At 51.5% G+C, this 23,907-nt stretch overlaps 7 protein-coding genes and 1 non-coding gene across 8 annotated transcripts; 6 read left to right on the top strand and 2 right to left on the bottom strand.

Moving 5' to 3' along the window:
• Positions 1-46: 46 nt before the first annotated feature.
• Positions 47-3,430, top strand: M406DRAFT_346358 (MFS general substrate transporter; the record flags this gene model as incomplete). The annotated part of the gene is made up of 8 exons (XM_040922183.1): positions 47-104; positions 172-365; positions 432-588; positions 659-670; positions 733-977; positions 1,085-1,771; positions 1,913-2,144; positions 3,366-3,430. 8 exons carry the CDS (start codon positions 47-49, stop codon positions 3,428-3,430), a joined length of 1,650 nt encoding a protein of 549 aa, XP_040777450.1.
• Positions 2,632-4,736, bottom strand: M406DRAFT_346357 (FAD/NAD(P)-binding domain-containing protein; the record flags this gene model as incomplete). Its single annotated transcript, XM_040922182.1, has 3 exons — positions 3,112-4,736; positions 2,706-3,032; positions 2,632-2,651 (listed from the first exon to the last, which is right to left on the bottom strand). The coding sequence occupies exons 1-3, from the start codon at positions 4,250-4,252 to the stop codon at positions 2,632-2,634; spliced, it is 1,488 nt and encodes a 495-aa protein (XP_040777449.1). The 5' UTR covers positions 4,253-4,736.
• Positions 4,737-5,474: 738 nt separating this feature from the next.
• M406DRAFT_277387 (uncharacterized protein) lies at positions 5,475-5,923 on the top strand (the record flags this gene model as incomplete). The annotated part of the gene is made up of 1 exon (XM_040918314.1): positions 5,475-5,923. The coding sequence occupies one exon, from the start codon at positions 5,475-5,477 to the stop codon at positions 5,736-5,738; it is 264 nt and encodes an 87-aa protein (XP_040777448.1). The 3' UTR covers positions 5,739-5,923.
• Positions 5,924-6,357: 434 nt separating this feature from the next.
• On the top strand, positions 6,358-9,273 carry M406DRAFT_68817 (family 3 glycoside hydrolase; the record flags this gene model as incomplete). Its single annotated transcript, XM_040925206.1, has 1 exon — positions 6,358-9,273. One exon carries the CDS (start codon positions 6,358-6,360, stop codon positions 9,271-9,273), a length of 2,916 nt encoding a protein of 971 aa, XP_040777447.1.
• A 221-nt stretch (positions 9,274-9,494) lies between these two features.
• On the top strand, positions 9,495-9,590 carry M406DRAFT_t56. Its single transcript has one exon. It is a non-coding gene; the product is annotated as a tRNA-Lys (tRNA).
• A 1,077-nt stretch (positions 9,591-10,667) lies between these two features.
• M406DRAFT_68816 (uncharacterized protein) lies at positions 10,668-12,481 on the top strand (the record flags this gene model as incomplete). Its single annotated transcript, XM_040925205.1, has 3 exons — positions 10,668-10,758; positions 10,837-11,390; positions 11,507-12,481. The coding sequence occupies 3 exons, from the start codon at positions 10,668-10,670 to the stop codon at positions 12,479-12,481; spliced, it is 1,620 nt and encodes a 539-aa protein (XP_040777446.1).
• A 568-nt stretch (positions 12,482-13,049) lies between these two features.
• On the bottom strand, positions 13,050-15,146 carry M406DRAFT_339678 (putative cytochrome P450 monooxygenase; the record flags this gene model as incomplete). Its single annotated transcript, XM_040921471.1, has 6 exons — positions 13,050-13,206; positions 13,352-13,631; positions 13,739-13,899; positions 14,032-14,072; positions 14,140-14,944; positions 15,142-15,146. 6 exons carry the CDS (start codon positions 15,144-15,146, stop codon positions 13,050-13,052), a joined length of 1,449 nt encoding a protein of 482 aa, XP_040777445.1.
• Positions 15,147-20,702: 5,556 nt separating this feature from the next.
• Positions 20,703-23,900, top strand: M406DRAFT_277382 (uncharacterized protein; the record flags this gene model as incomplete). Its single annotated transcript, XM_040918313.1, has 7 exons — positions 20,703-20,918; positions 20,978-21,067; positions 21,135-21,586; positions 21,649-22,564; positions 22,637-23,143; positions 23,328-23,470; positions 23,573-23,900. 7 exons carry the CDS (start codon positions 20,703-20,705, stop codon positions 23,766-23,768), a joined length of 2,520 nt encoding a protein of 839 aa, XP_040777444.1. The 3' UTR covers positions 23,769-23,900.
• Positions 23,901-23,907: the final 7 nt, after the last annotated feature.

Raw genomic sequence — 23,907 nt, 5'->3', positions numbered from 1 at the left:
CCTCTTTTCCTATCCTCGGCGCTTCAACTCATTACGGGTTCTGCCAATGTTTGAGATGGACGAGATGAGAAGCCCTGGGGCCAACGTCGAGCCCCAGCACAGTCGTGAGTACATCCTATCCCGTATGGCTCTGCACGTTGTGGCCCAGACTCAACTGACGCTCAGGGAAAGGCGAAGGTCGTCTCCAGCGCATCATAAGCCAGATCAGCCAAATCGACGAGCAAGATGCGAGATCTCGCTACCGCGAAGAAACCCGAGACGAGAATGTCGCCGACGACTGCCACGGCATAACGTCGTCGGAGGAAGTCAGGAAGTTCGTCGCATTTGAGCCTGACGATCCGGAGAATCCGTACAATTGGACTGGCGTGGGTGGTGCTCGCTGCTGTCTAGCAGAAACAAGAGACTGATGACTGGACATTTTGGACATTTAGAGAAAGAAAGCATCGATCGTAGTCACGACGATGGCCACAGTTGTAAACAGCACAATGGCCAGTTCCCTGCCTAGCAATGCTATCCCCTACATGATGGAGGAGTGGCACGTCAATTCGACGTCGCAGCAGGTTCTGCCCATCTCCATGTTTCTCGTCGGTCAGTCTATCTCCCCAGAGTATTTCAGTTCTTGTGTCCATCTATTATTGATTAACAGTATTGGTGGCAGGATACGTCTTCGGTAGGCCTCTTTGTGTCTGGCAAGCCGCACTGTCGTTCTCCCATCTAATATTGCCGATGCAGGCCCAATCATGTGGGCACCTCTGAGTGAGCAATTTGGTCGGAAACGGTTCACGATTGCAACATTTGTCGTCTTCAGCCTCTGGACTCTGGCCTGCGCTCTCGCACCAAACTGGCCTGCTTTTCTTGTCTTTCGTCTCTTCGTGGGCGCCTTTGCCAGTGCGCCCATTGCCGTCGTCACTGGCATCTTGGCAGACATATATAACGAGCCTCAAGCCAGAGGAAGAGCCATGGCCGTTTTCATGGCGGTGAGCTCACCACCCCACTCCTTCCATCCTTCCGTCCAGACCACCTCCTCTCCAGCCCCTTGTCTTCACACAACCCCGAGACTCGTGTTGACCACTAGAATTTCAAGACAACCGTCTTCGGCCCCCTCCTCGCACCAATCATCTCAGGCTACTGCTCCCCGAACATCGGCTGGCGGTGGACCTTTTGGATCGGCCTGATCTACGCCGGAGCAACCTTGATTCCTCTTCTCCTCCTCCTGCCTGAGACATCCGGCCCCATCATCCTCGTCCAGCGCGCCCGGAAGCTCCGCCGCCAGGACCCCGACTCGACTGTCGTCGCCCCTCACGAGCTTGAGCAGCTCGACCTCCGGCAGCTCGCAGCGCGGGTCCTCACGCGCCCCGTCCGCATGCTCTTCACCGAGCTCATCGTGTCGGCGACCTGCGTCTACCTGGCACTGTGCTACGCCATCTTCTACATGACCTTCCAGGCGTTTCCCATCATCTACGAGGACCTGTACGGTCTCTCCGCTGGCGTCGAGGGCCTGTGTTTCTTGGCTATTGGCGGCGGGGCCCTGTGCGCGCTGCCCGTCTTCTTCGGGTGGGACGCTTACCTCAGACGGGCGCTGGCGGAGGACAGGCCGTGGACACGGCGCGAGGAGTACAGGCGGCTGCCGCTGGCGTGTCTCGGGGGTCCGCTGTTTGTGGTCTCGTTATTCTGGCTGGGGTGGACGTCGAGGGAGGGCGTGCCGTTCTTTGTGCCGATGTTGAGCGGGATCCCCTTTGGTATGGGGTTTCAGCTGATCTTTATGGCTTTGGTCCGTTGACACCTCCTTTTCTTCTCCCACTCCTGTTTGAAAATCTTTCTTCTTCGCTGCCCTTCCCCACAATACTTTTCTCAATCCTCGCGATCGATGTCTTTGTGCTGACTCTCACTGACCTCCTCATCCTGACAACAGCTCAACTACCTAACCGACGCCTACGAAATCTACGCCGCTTCCGCCAACGCAGCCGCGTCCTGCTCCAGATCCCTCCTGGCAACAGTCCTTCCCTTTGCCGCGACGCCCATGTTCAACCGCCTCGGCATCGACGGCGCCTGCAGCCTCCTGGGCGGACTGAGCTGTCTGATGTGTGTCATCCCTTTTGTGTTCATCTGGAAGGGAGAGAGGTTGCGGGCGGGCTCGAGGTTCTGTATTGAGCTCAGGAAGGGAAAGGAGGAGCTGGCTAGGAAGGTGGCGGAGCAGAGACGGCGGGAGGGGAGGAGGGAGAATGGGTTGCAGGTGGGTGGAGATGAGAAGAAGAGAGGGCTGGATGGAGACGGGGGGATTGCTGAAGAAGATATGGAAATGGGAACGGTGGCAATGAAAGAAGAAGTATAATGTTTTAGTCTGTGAGGATGAGACCTATGCTTGGAAGTTTGTGTGCAAGGAGCATCAGAAGTTTGATGAGGCTGAAGGACAGATTACGTGTTGTTGCATTGCGAATTTCAAATCTCTAGCATATTAACAGGGGCATATTGGATAGATCGGTAACATAGTAGTAGGTATTACATCCAAGAGACCTCCTGCAAAAGGCCTGATCTGCGACGTCTAAAATTGCGTGGTGTAGGACGAGACCAAATACTGCGGTAGGGTCTGCTTTCCACGATAAGAGCATACCACCATGTGAACCCAACGAATCAGTCCGCCTTTCCATTGACTTTGCCATTTGCAAGTCCATGTGACATCGTCTGTATTACCCGACCATTCTCACCACGCCCGGGCACCGTGAACTCCAAACCCTTCGTCAGAGTCTTGATAGACCCAAACCATGCCAGGAAAGACTCCGGTATGTAGCCTTTCCTCTCGTCCCACGGGTCGACGCCGGCCTTCCTGGGCAGCCTGTCGTGTGCCACCAGAAAATACGTGGATTTCATGCTTATGATCGGCTCAGCGACCAAGGACTCTCTGTTCTCCACTACAGGCTTCACTGCCGTAGCACCGAGACTCTTCATGTGCTTGATGACACGCATCATGAGCCGTAGGCATGAGTCACTGCCAAGTGTCCAGGACATATTTGTATACCCAATCACCATCGCCACTGCACAAAAGTTTCGTCAGTAGACACGAGCATTGGTAGGTCAGGAACAAGGGGTTGGAAGGAGAAGGGGGCGTCATACTGTTCGGAACACCCTCAAGCATGAAATTACGCCAAGCAAATCTCTCTCCAATGTTGACCCTCTGTCCATCCACAGTGACATCTACGCCGCCCAAAATGAGGATTCGAAGACCAGTAGCCGTCACGATGATGTCAGCATCAATTGTCTTTCCCGATGTTGTCACAATCCCAGACGCCGTGACCGTCCGTATGTGATCCGTCACAACGTCGGTATTCGGCTGCCTAAGTGCATCGTAAAAGTCGCCATCCGGGCAGACGCAGAGCCGTTGAGCCCAGGGGTCATATCGGGGCGTGAAGTGAGGGTCGACCGGAATGCCTGAGCCCTCGAGCTGTTTCGCCATCCTCTTGATGAACAGCCTGCGGGCAAAGTTGGGGAAGGCCAAGCAGAGGAACCTGATGAGTGACTGGATCAGGACATCCTTCCAAAAGTTGATGTTGTCGGCGATCCTTTTCGGAAGCCACCTGCGCAGGGCAAAAATGTGGCCCGGGGCAGACGGCAGCGGCATGACGTAGCCGGGACTCCTTTGGAGCATCGTGACATGGGCGGCCGTCCTGGCCAGCACAGGCAAGATGGTGATGGTCGTGGCACCAGAGCCGATGATGACAACGCGCTTGTTGGCGTAGTCGAGGTCCGCAGGCCAGAATTGGGGGTGCACCACCTCGCCCTGAAAGCTCGAGATGCCCGGGATGGCCGCTTGGAGAGGCGTCTGATAATCGTAGTAGCCGCTGCATGTGAATAGAAATGTCGACTTCAGCGTCTTCTTGGACCTGCCGCCATCCACATCGACCTCGACGGTCCACTTGCTCTCTGGCGTCGACCAGTGGGTGCCGGTCACCCTGTGCTGAAACTCGATATGCTGATCGATACCGGCCCACGCGACCGAGTCCTCGAGGTATTTCTGGATCATCGGACCATCTGCGATCTCCTTCTCCTCGCTCCAGGGCCTCCATCTGAAGCCAAAGCCTGTGAGATACGAGTCTGAGCGGAGTCCGGGGTATTTAAAGAAGTTCCACGTCCCGCCGATGGTGTCTCGGGACTCGAGCACGGTGAAGCGGGCGCCTGGCATCTCTGTCTGGACTTTGTAGGCCGCATTGATGCCTGATGCACCGGCACCGATGATCACAACATCGTATTCCTCCATTCTTGCGATTGTGTTGCTTGTCAACAGTTAATTTTAGTACTGTTGCACGTGAACCTTGCTGGAAGAGAATCGCAGGGAAGCGGAGGAAGAACAAGAAGGGTAGAAAAAAGAAAAGAAAAAAAAAGAAAAAAAAAAAGAGATGATGATAACATGCAACATGCAATCTGCTGAGAATTGGATATCTTGTTCAGCGACCTCAGCTCCTTCGTCCTCGTCCTATGCTCACATGCTCCGTGTTTCGAGTTGTTTAGTCGGATAAGCTGAGGTGTCATGATTTACTGTCCTTCGAGGTGAAGTACTTAGTCCCTAATCAATCCCTGTCGAGCGTGACATCCTCGCGACGCCTTCCCTTTTCAGCCATTTGCAGTGGAAGCCAGAATCCTCTTATGATAGTTCAAAGACTCAAATGGAGCCTTACGGTGCCTCCCCTTTTCAGCCATTGGGAATGCAGAATCCTCTTCTGATATTTCGACGAGACTCGTATATAAAATTTCGATGGAATGCTAAATTAGATAAACCCCCATAATTACCTAAAACGGGGTCGCTGGGTAAACACCTTTTTCCCGGAAGGAACGGCCACACGTTGACGTCAGCGTATTCATAGTACATCATTTTTCGTCAATTGAATTCGATAATGTCTCATCACGTAGACTTTGAAGAGCCTAGATAAGCTACTAGTTCTCTTCTTGCCCAAAGGCTTGAGGTCGATGTCTCAGAAGAAGGGAATGCATCCTCTGGCTTTTAGGTCTTGCGGCTAGTCTTCGGCCAGCGTCAGACCTTCGGTCAAAACGCTTAGGCTAACATAGCAATATGGGCACTAATACTCGATGGGTTCTCTAGAAAGCGGTAAAATGTTACTGGGAACTTCTCACTTAGGGTGGCGTCGTTCGACTTCCAAGCCTTGCGACGGCACATGTCGGGGGCGGGGTGAGCTAGGATGATGGACATGACATCATACGCTGTCCGTTGCAATACGATTGCCCAGCTATAAAATGCAGTTGGATATAAGCTTCCTTGGCATAAAACAGCTGTGGCACAATGATTTGATTCCTGTGTCCGCATTCGTACATTGAATCTAAGCTCCTGACAATTATTTTCACTCCCACGAACGCCGCCTACTGTATTCCTAAAGAAATACAACCATCCTCCAAGACACTCCTCATCCACATCGAATATTCATCAACCTTCAACCACACCCTTAGCACACCGAAGAACCTTCAAGATGGTCAAGGCAGTCGAGGATATCAAGTCCGGCCTTAAGGGCATCAAGGGCGCAGGCGACGCCATTCGCGGCACCGCCATGGAAGCAACCGACGAGCTCTTCGACCAAGGCTCTAACCACCCGCAGACCGCGGCGTCTCAGACAAAGAACCGCGCACTGGCGGACAAGGGAATGCAGGAGGCCAAGGCGGCGGACAGCAACATTGGCGCACGACATGGGCCGGGAGCATCGACCACAACAACCACGGGTGGCCCTCGTGTTTAAATCGGCGAGGAGTAGATGATGTTTGGGGGCGATGCATATTGTTCAGAGGCACAGTACATTGGGCATACGGCGTCTGGGTTGGTGTTGAATCCTAGACTGGGTGGTTTCGATTCATCTTAGAAACTACAGTATCTTGTTTACATTACTAGAAGAGAAAAAAGAGAGAAAGAAAACATATCCAAGGTATTCTCGTCTGCCGTAACACCTGAAATCTTGACATCAAAGAAAAAAGAAGTATGATAAAAAGTCCAGACAGTGGAGGGATAGAACAACCCTAGCACCTAAACAGACGGTGACTCCAGGTCATAACTACCGACCCCCTGCCACGCCATGCCCAGGCAGGGCCTAAATCTCTCCCCCGCATCAACCCCCCAGTGTTATCGCCGCGCCGGCGACGGCATCACCAAACTTGGGAACAAAACTCCACCTTCGAATGCTTGACAGGCCCTGTATTGTCCGGTGGATCACACGAGACCCCGTCCAAGCTAGCCTCGGACTGTAACGTTGCTCACTGTTGATCCAACATGATGGCAACTTGCACTATACTTGTTGCTTCCCCAACCTGTGCCGTGTCAAGCACGACAACAACAAGCAGAATGAGCCCTTCACAACCACCAAGATGGCTCTCTCAACTGCGGCCTCTTGGCTTGGCCTGCTGGTTCTGGTCCTGTTCATAGGAGAAGGCACCTCGGCAGATCAGTGGCTGCAGCGACAGCAACAGCAACAACAACCACTACCATCCTATCCCTATCCAAGTACGCAATGGAACCCAGACACGGGCGTTCACGGCGCCACCCTGGGCAGAGATGCTTTCGTCAACGCCGTCGTGGCCAACATGACAGTCGAGGATCTGGTCTTACAGCTGCATCTGACCTTTGGCGACGACATCGTCGGGGTTGAGTCCAGGGACGAGCTCTATGACTACACGATGAGGTTCAGCCCAGCCTCCGCCGTCGGCCACATGCACGACTGGTATTCCCTCAACACCTCCCACTACAACGAGGTGCAGCAGCTCAACCTGGACAAGGCACGCCTCAAGGTGCCCTTTATGCATTTTGGCGAATGCCTCCATGCCGTCGGCTCCTTCAAGCAGTCCATGTTTCCCCAGAGCCTCGGCCTCTCAGCAAGCTTCGACACGGATCTCGTCTACCGCGTCGGACGCGCCATCGGAACCGAGGCACGGTCCATTGGCATCCACGCCTGCTTCTCCCCGGTGCTCGACATCGGCCAGGACCCGAGGTGGGGGAGGATGCAGGAAGCATGGGGCGAAGACAAGGTGTTGACGTCGCACATGGGCGTCGCCTATTCGTCTGGGCTGTCTAAAAACGGGTCCTGGTCTGAGCCGGATGCTGTGGTGCCCGTCATGAAGCACTTTGCCGCACATGGCGCACCGCAGGCTGGGAGAAATGCCGCTCCCTTCATGGGCCATGGGAATCGGCAGGTCTTCCAGGACCTCCTCACTCCCTTCAAGGCCGTCGTGCAACTTGGTGGCGTCAGGGGTGTCATGATGTCTTACAATGAGTTCGACGATATTCCTTCTCATGTGAATCCCAAGTTGTATCGGGCACTCCAGGACTGGGGCTTTGACGGCTTCGTCATCGCTGATGATACCGGCATGAACGAGCTGTACAGCGTGCATCAGGTCGCGAGCTCGCCAGCCGATGCGATTCTGCAGTGGTACGAGGCGGGTGGGATGATACAGTTCTATGATTGGCCTCTCGAGCTTCTCCTCAACACCACCAAAGAGCTGATCGCTAATGGCTCGCTCGAGCTGTCGACACTTCAATCTCATGTACAGTCAATCTTGGGAGTCAAGTGGGACCTTGGTCTATTCGAGAATCCCTTCATCTCAGAAGGCACCGATCCTATCCAGACCGTCCAGGATAACAAGGGTCTGGCTCTGGAAGCCAGCCAGCGGAGTATCGTTCTGCTCGAAAACAGAGACGCCACGCTCCCCCTCAAACCTGTGGAGCAAAACATATCCACAGTTGCCCTCATCGGGCCCTTCTCTGATGTGCTAAATTATGGCGACTACTCAGGTCAATGGGGTGAATACCCAGCCGACAATGCCAACACAATCCGTCAGGCTTTGCTGGCGTACAGCGAGAATCCAGAACATCCCTTCAAGCTGGTATCGAGCTGGGGAGCCAATACCTGGGAATACAACGCCCAATACGTTATTCCTCCGTATCTTCTTTCGTCCCCCGATGGGACGCCTGGAGGTTTGCAGGTAACATATTTCGCAACCACCAACTTCAGTAACCCTACGGTTACCAGAACAGAGGTCCCTGCGTTGGACTGGGGCATCTATCCACCGCCGGGCCTGCCGTCCAACAATTTCAGCGCCATATGGGAGGGCCGCCTGACCTCACCTGTAGATGTCGACACGAACGGCTGGATCGGTGTGGCAGTCGGCGCCAATACTACATCGAAGCTCTTCGTCAACGGAAACCCAGTTACATCGTGGGGCAATCCTTTGACTGCCGACAATAACATCCTGGGCAACATTCAGCAGTTTGACTACATCCAGGTGAACAGCACACTTCCACCTGAAGGCTCTGCTCCGTTTATGTTCAGAGCGGGTGAGACTTACGATATTCGCATCGAGTACCAAGCCTTCAACCTCTACAAGAAGACGGAGAATGTGGTCTCTCTCAACTCGCAGCTCCTGCTGTTCTGGAACCTCGTCAGCAGCGACCCGGCCGACGATGCCGTCTCCCAGGCTGTGCAGCTTGCCGAGTCCGCAGATGTCATCGTGCTCGCCGTGGGCGCCGCCTGGAACAGCGACGGCGAGAGTGGTGATCGCGCCACGCTGGGCCTCGCCCCTAGCCAGGACAAACTTGCCACAGCCATCTACGCCCTTAACAAGCCCGTCGTCCTCGTGCTGCAGGGCGGCCGACCGTTCGCCATTGCCGAGTACTATGATCAGAGCGCTGCAGTCCTGAGTACCTGGTTTCCTGGGCAGAGCGGCGGACAGGCGATCGCTGACGTCTTGTTCGGCAAGGTCAATCCTGGGGGGAGGCTGCCCGTGAGTGTTCCACGGCATGTCGGACAGATACCGATCTACTACAACTACAAGAGTTTGGGCAGGAAGATCAAGTATCTCGATGTCGGGTCCCAGCCGTGCTATCCGTTCGGGTACGGGCTTTCCTTCGCCTCGTTCAGTGTATCCGACTTCACCGCCAGCAGCCAGGACGGAGGACTCGTATTTACCTCTGGGGATACCATCGCCTTTTCAGCGAGAGTAAGGAATGATGGTGTCATCGATGGAAGCTATGTGCTCCAAGTGTACGTCCTCGGGCGGGTCTCCAGCATCGTGCAGCCGGTGAAGCAGCTCGTCGCGTTTCAGCGGGTTGATGTCGCCGCGGGGGACAAGGTCAGCGTCAGCATGGAACTTGAGGTCGACCGCTATCTGACAATCATCAACCGCTGGGATGAGTGGGTGCTGGAGAAGGGCGAGTATACATTTGCGTTGCTGGAGCATGGCGGTGACTTGGCTGATACCGGTTTGAATGTCACGATGGAGTCTGTCTGAAGAAGGTGGTTCGGTCCGAGAGAACTTAGTTTTTTCTTGTAAATGTGAATTTTATGCTGTTGTATGGAATTCAAGACCACTGGACAGGGTTGATGGTCAGGGGCAGGATGTGATGTCGACGGACGCCGTGAGTCAGGGCCCAGTCAGTCCGTACCCACAAGACATATGAAGAATTTTTTCAGGCCCTGAAACTCAACCAGACACGAAAGCGTCTTCAAGACGCCCGGCTAGCTCAATCGGTAGAGCGTGAGACTCTTACAGAGTTTCCGATTCTGACAAAATCTCAAGGTTGTGGGGTATGTTCAAATCGTTCGTCAAGATGTGGTTATTACACTGTCTAACAATAGCTTCTAGTTCGACCCCCACGTCGGGCTCAATTCCCGTCGATCTTCGATTACTTTTTTATTTATTTTTTTCCTTTCTTTTCTTTTTGTTTCTTCCAACTTTCCATCTTGCCGTGCACAATTTCATGTATGCCTTTTTGTCAGCTTGACTGGTGACTGAGGACGTCTTATCTCAATATTTTCCGTTTCTGCTAGAACTGAAAGTTGTTCTAGGGGTTTGGCCAGGCCAACGACATGTGGACTGAGACCTTGAAGTTGTGAGCCGCGCCAGATCAAATAACAAACGATGCCTTATGGCACCTTATTCCCTCCGAACCAGACTCATATTTCCCAGTGAGTCTGAGTTACATTTGTCCCACTCGCCAAAAGTTTCATCTGTCCCACGCGGCTCTAGTCATCGACTCTCACACGGGGCCGTCTATTGTGACGCAATCGAGCACCACAATTACCGTTAAATGGCGGACAGGACAATCCTCTTTGTGAGTGTGCTATTGAGAAGTCAGACAATGGCCACAGTTCTGCCCATTGTTGATCCCCCTCTTTGTCGTGACCATTATATGATTGGCCGTCATCATCTTTGCTATTGTTACTCGAAATGCGGGATTGCTCTTTAAGCAAAGGCAATGAGGGCATGGTCTTCCATTATTACGACAAGGGAATACATGTATAGCAAAGCTGCACAAAGAAGCATCCCCAGCGGGTGCCAATGCTCCCCAAACAAAGGATGCGAAGGAGTTGTACAAAGTCATAGTAGAAGAAAAGAGCGGGATGACTGAAAGCATCTATTGTTCATGACTTCCATTATCTCATCTTGACAAGTGAACTACTTTGTATTCTTAGCTTTATTGTTGCAGCAAAGCAACCGACCTGGTAAGCCAACACAATGGACATCTTCTGTGCTTTATATTCGCGTCGAGATCGTTCCGAGAATCTGAATGTTCGATCACTTCATACTCAGACTCTGGACTCGAAACGCCTCTCGACTTTGAATTAATCATTCCCTAGGGGCCACCCCTGACAAATAAGTAATTATATACAACAACCCTCAAAATGCGTGTCACTCGATCGCAGAACAAGAAGCCACTGCCAGTGGATCCGTCCTTTGATCCTGACTCTCTCTGGAAGAAAGGAAGGAAGCGCGGTAAGCCTATCAAGGTAGTAAATGACGAACTCCGTAACGGACTCATTGCACTAGACCCAAGCCTTGCACCGATCTTAGTTTCCAGAAATGCTAGCCCGCGCTCGAATCGTCGTACGCCGCCGACGCCTGCTCGCAAGGTTGCACCGCTCACCCCACCGGAAAGCAAGCCTCGCACCCCCGTCAAGAGAGCAGACGCCGTGGGGTTCGCCAGCGTCACGTATAAACACGAACCGGCGATACTCCGCGTTCACCTCGAAGTCAGCACCGATGACATTGGCTGGCAGACCCGGCTGCTCTACTGTGCCCAGATCTACCTGCTGCGAGAGGGGAAGCCGGACCGGCGCATAGGCCAGATCGTAGCCTGGCGGATCATCAAGCCCAATGCCCGACACCCAAACGCAGGAGACCAGTGGGCCAAGGACTGGCTCCGAGTTCCTCTCAAGGGGAACAAGGCTATTCGTAGCTGGGGCCAGCCTCTTGCATGGTCGCTGCAGGCTATCTGGGATCAGAATGGGCAGCCCCGGCCTGAGGTCGACGACCTATATCGAGACCAGCTCGGGGACAATGGTAATGAAGTGCTTTACATCTCTGGTCTGCAGATTATCAATCGCGATATGGAGACAGGTGAACGAGTAAGTGTGAATATCGAGCCCCGTCTTTCTTTCCCTTTTTCTCTCTTTGTTCTTTATTTCTTTCCTTCTCTCCTCTTGTTGTTCCTCAGAATGTGCTCACACAGACATGTTTGTAGTTTACTGGCAATAATTTTGCCTGGCAAGCAATGAACATTTTCTATCGATTGCTCTGGGTATTGCCCTTCGAGTTCTCCTTCGGAGAGTCCGTGACCGTCCTCCTTCAGCCAGCCGAACTGAAGAACCAGGACAGCAGAGACTACTGGAGCCGAGGTGCTCCTGCAGATGAAACCCCCGAAACCAGAGCTGACAGGATTGTCTTTTACCTCATGTCTTTCTTCACGTCAGAACGCATGGGATTCAACATAGTTGCATATGATGTGCCAGTTGGTGACCCACAAGATCCAAAGCGTCTGCACACCTTCGGCCGCACAATATTCCGCCAGGGTCCTGAGCCTTACGATCAGCTGCTGTCTCCAACCGCCCTGCTCCAGCCCAAAATTGAACCATCTAGTTCCCCCGACTCGCTGTACGACGGCGTCTCTTCGGGGTCCAGCGGCGAGATGGCCGCACCGCTGGTGCGTGTCCCGCTTGACGCCGGCAGACGTTGGGTCTTCCCGAGCTCCCGTGAGGAGCTGCTTGCCCCTCTGATGGCCCTTCCAGGAGTGATGTACGGTACCCCAATCCACCACCTGCGGGAGTCCCTCCGTGGGAGGACAGGTAAGGTCAGGATCTACGGCCGAGACCTTGAGACTGACGACAGCCCTTTTCCTTTTAACACGCACGTCTGGCTCTCTGCTGCGATTGACACTTTTGCCTCTGAGCGTCCTGATAGCAATGCGTTCGAGCTGAGCATGGCGCCTGCCTATGCTCTGGCCCGCGTGGTCACCCATATGAGTCCTCATCGGCAGGAGGATTTTGCTGCCTTTGCAGACCAGCACGGTGAGCTCATGGCTGCGCGCCTGATCCGCGTGGCCTTGGAGAATCTTCCTCTTGATTCGATCCTTGGGCATAGACATGAGCTGGAGGATGTAGAGGATGCGGACGCGGCGTGGAGAGAAGTGCTTCAGGATGTTGCTGCTGGTAGGATGTAGTAGAATAGCGTCATTTTCAAAATAAGATGTTATGAGACATGCGAAAGAGAGATGATATAATATTTTATATATATTTATTTACGGAAGAGAGTCTCCTCTATGAGTTTGATCGGACTTTCTCCTGTTTTGACCACATCATGGTGCTTACTAGCAGTCAATGATTTCGGGCTCAGCGTGGGGGATCTGGAGCACTGTAGAGAAGACCTGAGACGGACATCTTAGCTTTCCAAAGCCGACCAGAAGCGTGTTTGTAATGGCTTTGGGAGTACCTCAACAATCAACACGGAATGCATGAATAATCCACAACAGGGTTGGTATTTTACCAAGGTTTTTGAAAGAGCAGAGTCATAAAACTAAAAAATGATGGAAGGCTTTTGCCACGACGCTACTATAATAGAAGCCTACGCTCAGAAACTGTCCCAGAAATCCCAAAGCCCAAACCGCACATAACTGCTGTCCATGCCAATGCCATGCCAATGCCATGCCCTAACTTCCTTCGTGTATCCTATTTCCACTTGTCTTCAAAAAGAAATTAACCCCCCCCCCCTCCCAATCCCTCCCTTATCGATTATCGCTCGACGGGCGTCAAGTATACATTCAGAGGCGGCTTTGTCCAAATGAAGAAGACCTTTTGGTTCATCCAATCGTCGTCTGGGTCGACCAACTCCAGGTCGAAGTTGTAAATGAGACGGGCCATCATCGTGCGCAGCTCAGCATATGCCAGACTGTTGCATAATGTCAGCCTAAAAACCAAGTTCCACGCAGGTAAAGAGCGGTCCGTAAGTGGCGTGACAAAAGACCACACCAACGATAAATGGTGACTAAGAGCAGGGAGGGCAGAATGATTGTAAACGAATTTGAGAAACCTACTTCTTGCCAATACAGTTTCTGGGGCCAGAGCTGAACGGCTGCAGAGCGTTCCGATCGTCGTTAGGGAACTTCTCGGGCTCAAGAAATCGCTCAGGCTTGAAGCTGAACGGGTCGCTGAAGTTTCTGCTTGTATTATACATGGCATATTGGGCAGCGGCCACAGTAGTGCCCTCGGGAACGAACTGGCCAGCTACGTGCCCACCGCCCTTGGGCACGACGCGGGGCATTTCGCCAGCCACGGGTGGATACATGCGGAAGGTCTCCTTGAAGCATGCAATCACTGCAGGTATTGAAGTTAGGCTATGGGCCACAAGGCTGTTGCGTAAAAAGGTTGGGGGAGAAAAGCTCAGGGCCGCTAGCATGCCAATGAACTTGGTCGACACGTACTGTAGTCAAGACGTTCCACAGATGCGAAAGTGATCTCGTCCTCAGATTGGAAGGTAGAGCGGATCTCCTTCTTCAGCTTGTCCAGGGCGGAAGGGTTCTTGAGAAGGAGGAAGAGGCAGCCGGCCAGGGTCGTGGCCGTGGTCTCCGAACCGGCAATGATGCTATTGACAACACGTCAGCTTTTGTCCTTTCAGCGCTGACATCTAGCCTAAGTAGAGAAGAGCGACCGATAGAATTTTTAAAAAAGAATAACCAGAAAGAAAATTAGGAAGAACTCAGGGATGAAACCATACAGAAACGTAGTGTTGGTCCTCAGTCTTTCGAATGAAATGTCCTGGTTCAGTCAGTACCAAGTCAATTACATCAAAATATAGCATCTTGATCAGAGAGTCTCGACTTACCCAATCCTTCTGCTTCTTCAGTAGTCCCTCGATCAAGTCTGGCCTCTCCATAGTCATGCTCATGCGTCGTCTAAGCACGGCCGACATCTTGTCTTTCACCGTGCGTCTGAACGTGACGAGCCTGCGGGCCAGCCACTGTGTGCATCGCTCGAGCCCAATGTCCTTGAGGACAAACGCAATACTGCCCGTCTGGATGCCCTTTTCAATGAACGCCACGCGCTCATCGAGCTTTCCTTGTTCCAGGCATCCGAACGGCTCACCGACGGCCAGGTCGCCAATGACATCGAACGTGACAAAGTTGAACCAATGCCGCATATCAAAGGCTGTTTTCTTAGTCGGGGCCACCGACTTTTCCGATGATTCATCAGCGACGCATCGGTCCCGCAAGCCGTTGATGAACATGTCGACATAACCCTTGATGATGGGTTCCTGCGCCCTGAGGTACTTCTCGCTGAAGCCATGGCTTAACTGGCGTCTGATGAGGGCGTGGTTGTCTCGTGACTCGGCCAAGATGTTGGGTTCGACGCCCTTGGTTCTGTAGAAGTGTGGATCTTTCCCAAACTCCTCGCCCTTGACATCGGCGCCGTTATGGTGACCGTAGACATCCTTCCAGACATCCGAAGTGGTGTATACAAGGACGTTGGGCGCTACCCTGACGACGGGGCCGTATTTCTCAGCAAGGCCGAGCAGTTCTCGCGACCATTCGCCCCTGAATATACTGTATGTGCGAGGAAGCTTGGAGACACGGTATAGCAGAGGCCCAGGATAGTTACGCAGCGGATGGAAGTAGATGTTGTAGATGAAGCTAAAGAGGAAGTATCCGACTAGCTATTTCAGAGTAGATGTCCTCTGTCAGTGCCTGGTGAATAGAGACAATCTCAAACGAGACTGGGGGTTTTTTTTTTAAAAAAAAAAAAAAAAGAAAGAAGAAAGGCGAAGTATTTCCTACATACCGCTGAAAGTGGCCATGCGATGACGACAGGGATCTGTGAGGCTATTGACGCCATGTTGAAGTGGAGAAGGCACCGCGTCGTTGATTCAGGTTTGGGCGCAGTGATGTGACGTTGAGCAAGCTGGCAAGATTGCAAGATTTCAGAAGGGATAAGGCTGTTGAGACATATATACTTACACATACTCTATATATGCCACAGTGTATGTAATCATGGAAATGCTTTATCCACATTTAGTGCGCCAACATCTGTCTTTGTTCCTATGACTGGCGTCGAGTACAGCGGGATTATGCCCCTAGGATACCTAAAGCCGAGAGCATTCCATGGTTGCCAATGAAGGATGACACCCCTGGATGAGAGAATACATAAGAACCCTGCTCATTCCCTCATACCGCATAACGGCACGCGAAGCACCGGAGTCTCCGCCGGGCGACAAGTTTTTAAAGTCATCGACAGTACCTTGCGTGATTCCGAGTGAACCCAAGCGGCAAAGCCACAGCCGCAACAGTACACAAGAGCTGCCATTGTATGCACTTGGGTTCATTCAAGACATTCCCTCTCACCCTGTGCTTATAGGCCTCGAGTGATTACTTTCAGGCAGCGAGGTTCGCAGGGACCCTTTGTCACTGCATTGTTTAATTTGACTCTCTGGACTTCGACAAGATTTCTCCGACTCCGCTGGGTTTCGGCCGGACATGCATCCGTAACAGATAGATAAACACAGGTGCAAAAGCACGGGCACCTTCTGAATTCCGCTTCCGCATCCTACGTTCGTATAGTTTCAGGACAAGCTGAGAATTGTCTCCACGCATAGAGAGAGAGAGAGAGAGAAGATACAAAGAGAGACTCGGCCGGAACACACTTGTGCGAGGCCCGGGGCCCGCCCAGATACGTGTTGTGATTATGTGGAATCTGTCCATGCGGAAAGGATGAGGTTTGGTCGTGTTCCACAAGACGCAGCCACACCCGCCGCCCATCTTTGACGAACGGAATTCGGCAGTTGCTGCTGATCCGGCTACGGGGATGTGGTGTGGGTATGCAGCCACTACGTGTCGTGTCAGCGCTTGATATGCAGGCATGGAAAGCCTGCCAACCACTGAGCATGCCTCAAGGCCTTTCAGGTAACGCAGGCACGACTACAAGGGAAAAGATCCGTGGGTAGATCGAATGCATCAAGAAACGTGAATGAGAACATTCGCCTACCTAAGTACTTCCGTTAGACCGAAGGGCGCTCGCGATACGAAGAAAGTCACATTCGTTACTGTACGTGAGGGACTCAGAAGGTGGAGGGTGGAGGTGTCGCTGGTGATAATTTCATGCATGCGTGAATGCTGTCATAATGCCCCTCCATCAGCCATGAATACTGTTGTTCCCTTGTTGCCTATCTACATGTCGCATTTGCCTAAATTCCAGTTTGAAACCAAGAGAACAAAGTCGAGCCTGTCGAATATTGACAACATATCGATAGCTTCACTCATCACGTGATTAGTCTTGTGAGGAATTGTCTGTCATACACTTTGAGTAGGTACATCCTTTTGAGGCTGACGATTTGGTCAGCAATCGAACCCTGTTACGAGAATCACTGTATTTAGTCACAATGCCAAAATAAATTTGACCTTGGATCGTGTCAGACTGAAATTTCCTGACCACTAAATATTCGAAGTGACTTCGCTGAGCAGGGTGACGCTTGGTAGAGATGAGATGATTAGAACACCAGACAGGCGCCAAGGATTGAACTTGTCATTATATGATGGAGGCACTGTATGAACGTCGTGAGGAATTTGGAAGTGACAATCCAGCATTTGGAGGTTATTTTGGCTGCATATTCAACAACTCCGCAAACCCTGAAGAAATGTTGTCTACTTAAGCGTTCGGGAAGGGTTCATGGGCCGCAAGAACATAGTTCAAAGTCATCAACTTAGAGAAATCGCCTGCGAACACATGCACTGTCACCATGACAACCCTTCAAAAAGGTACTAATTCATGGCCAGCTAGGAACCGATAAAACAGAAAGCCCACAGCTCAGTTTCCGCGATGGGGTGATAAGTAGCCAAGGGGCCTGTGTCTCCGAAAGCGATGTTTGATGCTATGCGCACGTGCAAGATAGGCTTGGTGCTACCTGGATATGACAAGGTACTCGAATAAGGAGGTATCACAGAAAATACCAAAGTTCCACGACCCTCCGCTTACCAAGCAGTGCTCACTTAAGGGAATTTGAGAGGCTGAAAGGGATGTTGTAAAGCTGCTGAAGGCACATTATTGCTGACAGGTTACAGTCTCGGATAGCAGATCACCAATATCCTGAACCTGACCAGGAAAAATGGGGGCCAATGATACTGAAAAGCAGATTTGAAACATTGAAGGAGAAGAACCAGACTCAAGCATATGGATACGAGTTCAAATTCAATAGACTAACTTTATTTAATAGCTATTTCTCTTCAATATTTATGACTACGTAGGGTTCTGTGCTACAAGAGACTGTGACTGTGCTTTTTGTTTTCCTTTGTGACAATTCCTTCATCTTAATATGTTGTGAATCATCACTCCGCCTTGGAGGCACACTTCACGCAGAGAATGAATACAGGCGCATGTGTGCCACCGGGCAGGACGTGTTACTATATTGACATGCACTGTCAACTCCTGACATTTCAATTCTGAATATGGATCTCCAGAGAATTCAATGGGGTTTCCAAAATAGATACACATATGTGAAGCAGGAGTTGTGTTCGTGACAAAGCGGTCTCTCTCTGGTTCATCATCGATAGCCGTGAAAGACATTAGCTTACTGAGAGGGCTGATAATGACTACGCTGATGGTCATGACGTTCAGTCAACTAGATACTTCACTTGGCATGAGAACTCTCTGAGTAATTAACCTCGATGTGTCACTAAATGCAAATCTACCAGCAGAATCAACTCAAGAAACTACTATAAAACCAACAAACTTGTTAGGACTGAGTATAGCAACTGAACCAGGGCAAGCAAACATCAAAACAAAATTGGACGATCAAGACAAACTTCTCCATACAGGAAACGTATCGTCAACTCAACTACCTCAGACGAAAGCAACCGAAGAAGATCCTCGCACAAATAATCCGCATCACGTCTATCACTTAACATTTCGCAACACAATTCTACCTCACAGGTTCATCACATCAACGCACCACGTCGAAATGTCGCCAAGCAACTCCGGTCAGCCCAACAGCAAGGCTAGCGGCGGCAAGAGCGGTGGCAAAGGCGGCGGCAAGAAGGATGATGAGTACTCGATGAAGAGCTTCAATGCCTCGGCCAATGCCAGTACAAAAACTCTGCCTGGCTCGAAGGCCCAGAGTGTCAAATCGGGCCACACAGGAGGAAAGTCCTCAGGAAACAACGGAAAATAGCTGAAAGGGATACACCATTCCATAGAGCTTACTGCGAAGGGAATGGTGGGCCTTAAGCATTCTTAGATCAGCTCTTTGTTATTGATTCTGATCTGAGCATCTTGCACTTGAACCAATTCTACATCACTGTTTCCTGAGATTTTTTGCTTTATCAAATTTGGAGGGGAAACAATTGAGATTTCACGTGATTTTGAGTAGCTGTTCTGCAGACATAAATATTGAGTATAACGTTGTCTCCCTACAAAGAAGGTCAATTTGGTATGACTGTAGCTTGCAAAAGGATTTTTGGTACCGCAAATTACAGGAAAACTGCAAGCACCTATCGACAATCGCGCATGAATGATACAGATATAGGTTAAGCGCCGCAAAGCTGAGCATTAAACCTTATTCAACGCCACAGCCTCTCTTTTCAGCCGTCGGACTAGTGAACGCCACTCGAGCTTTAAAGGGTCGCGAATCCCTTCATGTCTTAGCAGCGTCTCGAGCTGTTCATTTTCTCATGTCAAGAACCTATGTATTCTCAATCTTTCAAACTTCTTTTCTCTCTCAACGCTTGTCTCTCGACTACGCTGGTTATTGCAGAGCGCCGGTCACCGCCACCTCTCATAACCACTGCTCCGAGGTTCCCGTCGAGAGACCAAGGTGATGGCGAGATCTGCGCATATATTGGGGGTGACACAAGTACGTTCATAAAACTCGCAAATCATCTGTCTATTCTTGAGAACCAAGTCTTTCTGAGCTAACAGTCAAATCTCTGGGCACAGACTCGCCGCTCTCCTGCCCCGGGTCCTTAACATGCGACTTTGGCGAGAGCCCATGGTGGGGTTGCGGAGACTCTAGCAGCGAATGGATTCCTCAAACCTGCCATGATGAAGCGCAAATTACAGAATCCATCATCTGCACAGGTGTGAATACAGAGCACAGTATCTTAGGTGTTCAGCAATGGTCAGGCCCACTTGCTTGCCGCCGTGATAAATCAATCAACAAGGCATCGCTGACGATCAAATCACACGGATAGCATAGGCGACACACCATTCTGCGTGACGTACTATGCCGAAAATAGCAAGGTACCTGTTCTAGGCTCAACACTTACATCGTATGGATGTGATTCAACGGCAGCCACGTACGGCGCTTCAAGGACAACGAGCGGACTTGCTACAAGCACTTCGGGGGCATCCTCGGGAGGTATGAGTTCCAAATAACAAATCATGTTTAGTTCTCGTCTTGAGGATGTCTTTCGTTGAGCTCACTGAAATATTTCTAGAAGGTGAAGTTACATGGACATCTCAAGGTACATCCTCATCTGTACATCCTACGCGGTCCTCGACTGTTACTGGATCATCAGGGACAGAGCAGCCTGACAGTTCCTCGGCAGGAGTGTCAGCCACCACATCGCCTACATCCACAAGCAAGTCAGGCAGCTCGCAGTCTGGTCTTTCAACATCAGATAAGATTGGCCTAGGTGTGGGTGTGCCTAGCGCAGTCTTTGCCCTGGTCGCAGTAGTAGTGGCAGTCTGGGCTTGTTTTCGAGAGAAACATGCAAAGTAAGGAAGCCATGGAGAATCTAATATTACCAACAGCTCGGACACGCTGTTATAAGTACGGAAACGGTCTGACAGGCAACTTTAGTCATTTGTAAGAGGGCTAGAATGCATATCAGACGTGGCAAAAGAACTATGATGACATTCAATATCAGCTCAACTAGGAATCAACGTTGTCACCCGGACGAAATATATAACAAGCTGAGAAGCATGAAAATTCATCTCGAGGCGATAATTAATCCTGACCTTGCACGACATGGAAATTGACAAGGAGACATGTAGTACATGTGCCCACGAGTAGGAAGAAACAAGACTGAATCGGTACAATTTTGCGGTGTGATCTGATCATGAGATTTCCGTATTGTATGGTGAGGTAACGTCTTTTTTTCTTCTTCTTTCTTCCGCCCCAACCATTTCTTCCCTTTCCTTCTCCAATATACTGTATTTACTCCTGTTTCTTTTTTCCCAACTAACACCCTAGCCCTGCTAAGTACTTACCCTATCCTAGCTGTCCCTGTCAGACATTCAGGGACAGGGCTAAGGGTTAGGGTCATAACCCTGAAGCCTAACCCTGATCCTGCTGACTGACTTGCGATTCGGGGGTCTCGGCCAGCTAACGTCAGAGCTTGAGCATGAAACAACATCCCACCTACTTGTAATCCAAGTCCCGAGATTGCGCACCGCGTAGCTATGGCCGGAGTTCAAAGGGGCCTGGAAGCTGCCTTCTATCTTTACCCCTGTGGCCTTTTTGTAACATTGTTTACATCGCAGTCCATTTACTACTACCGCAAGCGTGTGGGAAAGAGCACTTCTGGCTCTTCGAGTGAAGAAAAGGATGCCGAGGGCATCCGCCGCTTCTACGACAGACTGATTTGGGTCCTGCAGGCCTTTCTTTGCCTACTATACGTATGTATTGGATCCTCGACTGAACTAGACCATGCTTACCTGATAATCTGTTCGTGTAGCTTCCAAGCATCGTTCTTGTGGTTCGAGACGCTGCAGCCGGACAAGATGACCCCCAGCAGGGAGCCGGCTTCCCATTCAGCGCGTATCTGGTAATCTTGCCTTCTTAATTGGTTGCTGCTGTCATGGCCGAGAATTTCAAGTTAACCAGAATTCTAGGCTGCTCATGTTAGCGTTCTGCTGTATTTCCTAGCTGGACTGCTTCCCAATCCCGACGGGCCGTGGTCGCCCACCGCGTCAAACTGCCACTCATGGATCACCGGCATCATCCTCGAGGCAGTCATTGCAGCCGTGTTCAGGACGGAGCAGCATTCGATCCATGTACCTTCACATCTGCTGGATGAGTTGTTCGGCGTGGGGATCGCCCGGATTCTCTTACTGCTTGTCATGACACTCTCGCTCGTCCGCAGATATTATGCTGTGAAATCAGTCGCGTCCCAGTCCACTGCAGATGAGCGTCAGGGCCTGCTCGAAAACGGACAAGGGCCTGCAGGCGGGTATGACGGTGCGCATACACATGCCCCAACGCCACCAGCAGCCAAGCCTGGAGATATGAACAAAGGCTGGTTCGACTACTTTGCCGGGTTCCGAGTCTTGTTCCCGTACCTATGGTGAGCGTTGATTCCAACATGAAGCATTTCAGCAGCTTACTGATAAATCGCTGTTTCATCAGGCCCAAGGATTCACACCTTTACCAGGCCGTAGTGCTTCTCTGCGTGATCCTCCTGATCGGCCAGCGCATAGTTAACTTCATGGTTCCACTGCAACTGGGCGTGCTTGTTGAATCTCTGGGATACGGCCGTATACCATACAAGGAAATCATCCTCTATGTCATCTACAGAGCTCTGCAGGGCAACTCGGGTGCTCTTGGTGCTGCGCGATCTGTCCTCTGGATTCCGGTGTCACAGTCCCTCTTCCGACGACTGTCCTGCGCGGCCTTCGAGCACGTTCTTGGTCTATCCTTGGATTTCCATCTGAGCAAGAAGACTGGCGAGGTGACCAGCGCGCTAAGTCGTGGCGCCGCAATGAACACATTCCTGGAAAACTTTGTTTTTCAGGTGTTCCCCATGATCTTCGACATCTTCGTGGCCGGCGTGCTCTTCTTTGTCAAGTACGATGCTTTCTACACCATCATCGTCTTCTTCATCATGTGGTCCTACATCTTTTTGACCATCTACATGGCCAAGTGGCGCGGCAGGCAGCGAAGAGATATGGCGATGAAGAGCCGAGAGATGGATGCCGTCAAGACGGATGCGATCATGGCGTATGAGACGGTGCAGCACAACTGTGCTGTTGTGCCTGAGACGGCACGCTTCCAGGGCCAAGTCGTCGCCTACCAGAAGGCGGAGCGGCTCGTGATGTGGTCTCTGAACGCCCTCAATCTAACGCAGAGCTCCATCTTCTCTCTTGGAACGGCGCTACTGGTTGCTGTGTCTGCGTACAAAATCTCGATTGGCCAACAAACCGTTGCTGAATTCGTCAGCCTCATTGTGTATTTCACGCAGCTTCAAGGGCCTCTGAACTTCTTTGGGACGTACTACACGATGCTCCAAAACAACCTGATTGAGGCGGAGCGCATGCTCGACCTGGTGAGTTGTGGCCGGCAAAGTGCTTATTGGAAGACCAAGTGACTGATTCGTTCTTGTAACACAAAATCACAGTTCAAAGAGACATCCGGGATCGTGGAGAAGCCGGACGCCGTTAAGCTCCCAAATCCAAGGGGCGAGATTGAGTTCAAGAATGTGCGCTTCTCGTATCAAGGCAAGGTCAAAGATCCGGCCATCGATGGCATCAGTTTCAAGGTCCCGCCAGGCACCAAAACGTCCATCGTCGGCGAAAGTGGCGGCGGCAAGTCCACATGTCTAAAGCTCCTCTTCCGATTCTACGACGTCAGTGAAGGCTCGATCACAATCGATGGCCACGACCTGAGAGATCTCAAGCTCGACAGCCTGCGCAGGAGCATCGGTGTTGTGCCTCAGGACACGGTCCTCTTCAACGCCACGATCATGTACAATTTGTTGTATGCCAATCCCAACGCCTCTGCAGCCGACGTCTATGAAGCGTGCAGAGCTGCGAATATTCATGATCGGATCCTGTCCTTCCCAGATGGATATGAGACAAAGGTTGGAGAACGCGGACTGAAGCTGTCTGGTGGTGAGCGCCAGCGGGTACGTTCCAACTTCACAGACCCTCCCCCCTTTTCTCCCTCTCTTCTACTCCTTTCCAAACTCTCTCAGGAAAAAGTGACAAAAATAGAAAGGAAGGAAAGTCGTGCGCCTGACGGATTCTCAAAAAGCCTCCCAGTCAGCCAATTGGACTTTTGTGTGCTGACATAATATACAATTTCAATAGATTGCCATCGCTCGGGCCATCCTTAAAGACTCGCGCATCCTACTTCTCGACGAAGCCACCGCCTCGCTTGACTCTCACACCGAGAAGCAGATCCAGGATGCACTAGAGCGAGTGACCTCGGGCCGAACCACGGTCACCATTGCGTAAGTCCAATCCTTGCTACTAACTCAACCAACCACCCCCCCCCCCCCTTGTCTACTGTTTCACCCAGTGTTCTGGCTAATTATATTGCTTGTCGCGCACAGACACCGACTGTCCACCATCACGAATTCTGACCAGATTGTGGTGCTGCACAAGGGTAAGATTGTTGAGCGCGGTACGCACTCGGAGCTTCTCGCCAAGAGAGGTAGCTACCATGCCATGTGGGAAAAGCAGACCACCGCAGAGCGGGAAAAGAAGGAGCAAGAGAAGGAGGGAGATTCACAGACTGAGGGTGAGTGAGAAGAACCCAAAGCTGTCGAGACTCGGGCATCAAGAGGTGGAATTGTGGAAGTGCAGAGGTGCACCAAGCGGTATTGCCATTCGAAATAATAGAATCAAATTTGAATAGATCAAGGTTGTCTTGTGCTTTTGTTTCGTT

Source organism: Cryphonectria parasitica (genome assembly GCF_011745365.1).
Source record: "Cryphonectria parasitica EP155 unplaced genomic scaffold M406scaffold_4, whole genome shotgun sequence".
In the NCBI taxonomy this organism is placed as follows: domain Eukaryota; kingdom Fungi; phylum Ascomycota; class Sordariomycetes; order Diaporthales; family Cryphonectriaceae; genus Cryphonectria; species Cryphonectria parasitica.
The sequence above is the reverse complement of the archived record's forward strand: the minus strand, read 5'-3'. Positions and strand labels throughout refer to the sequence as shown.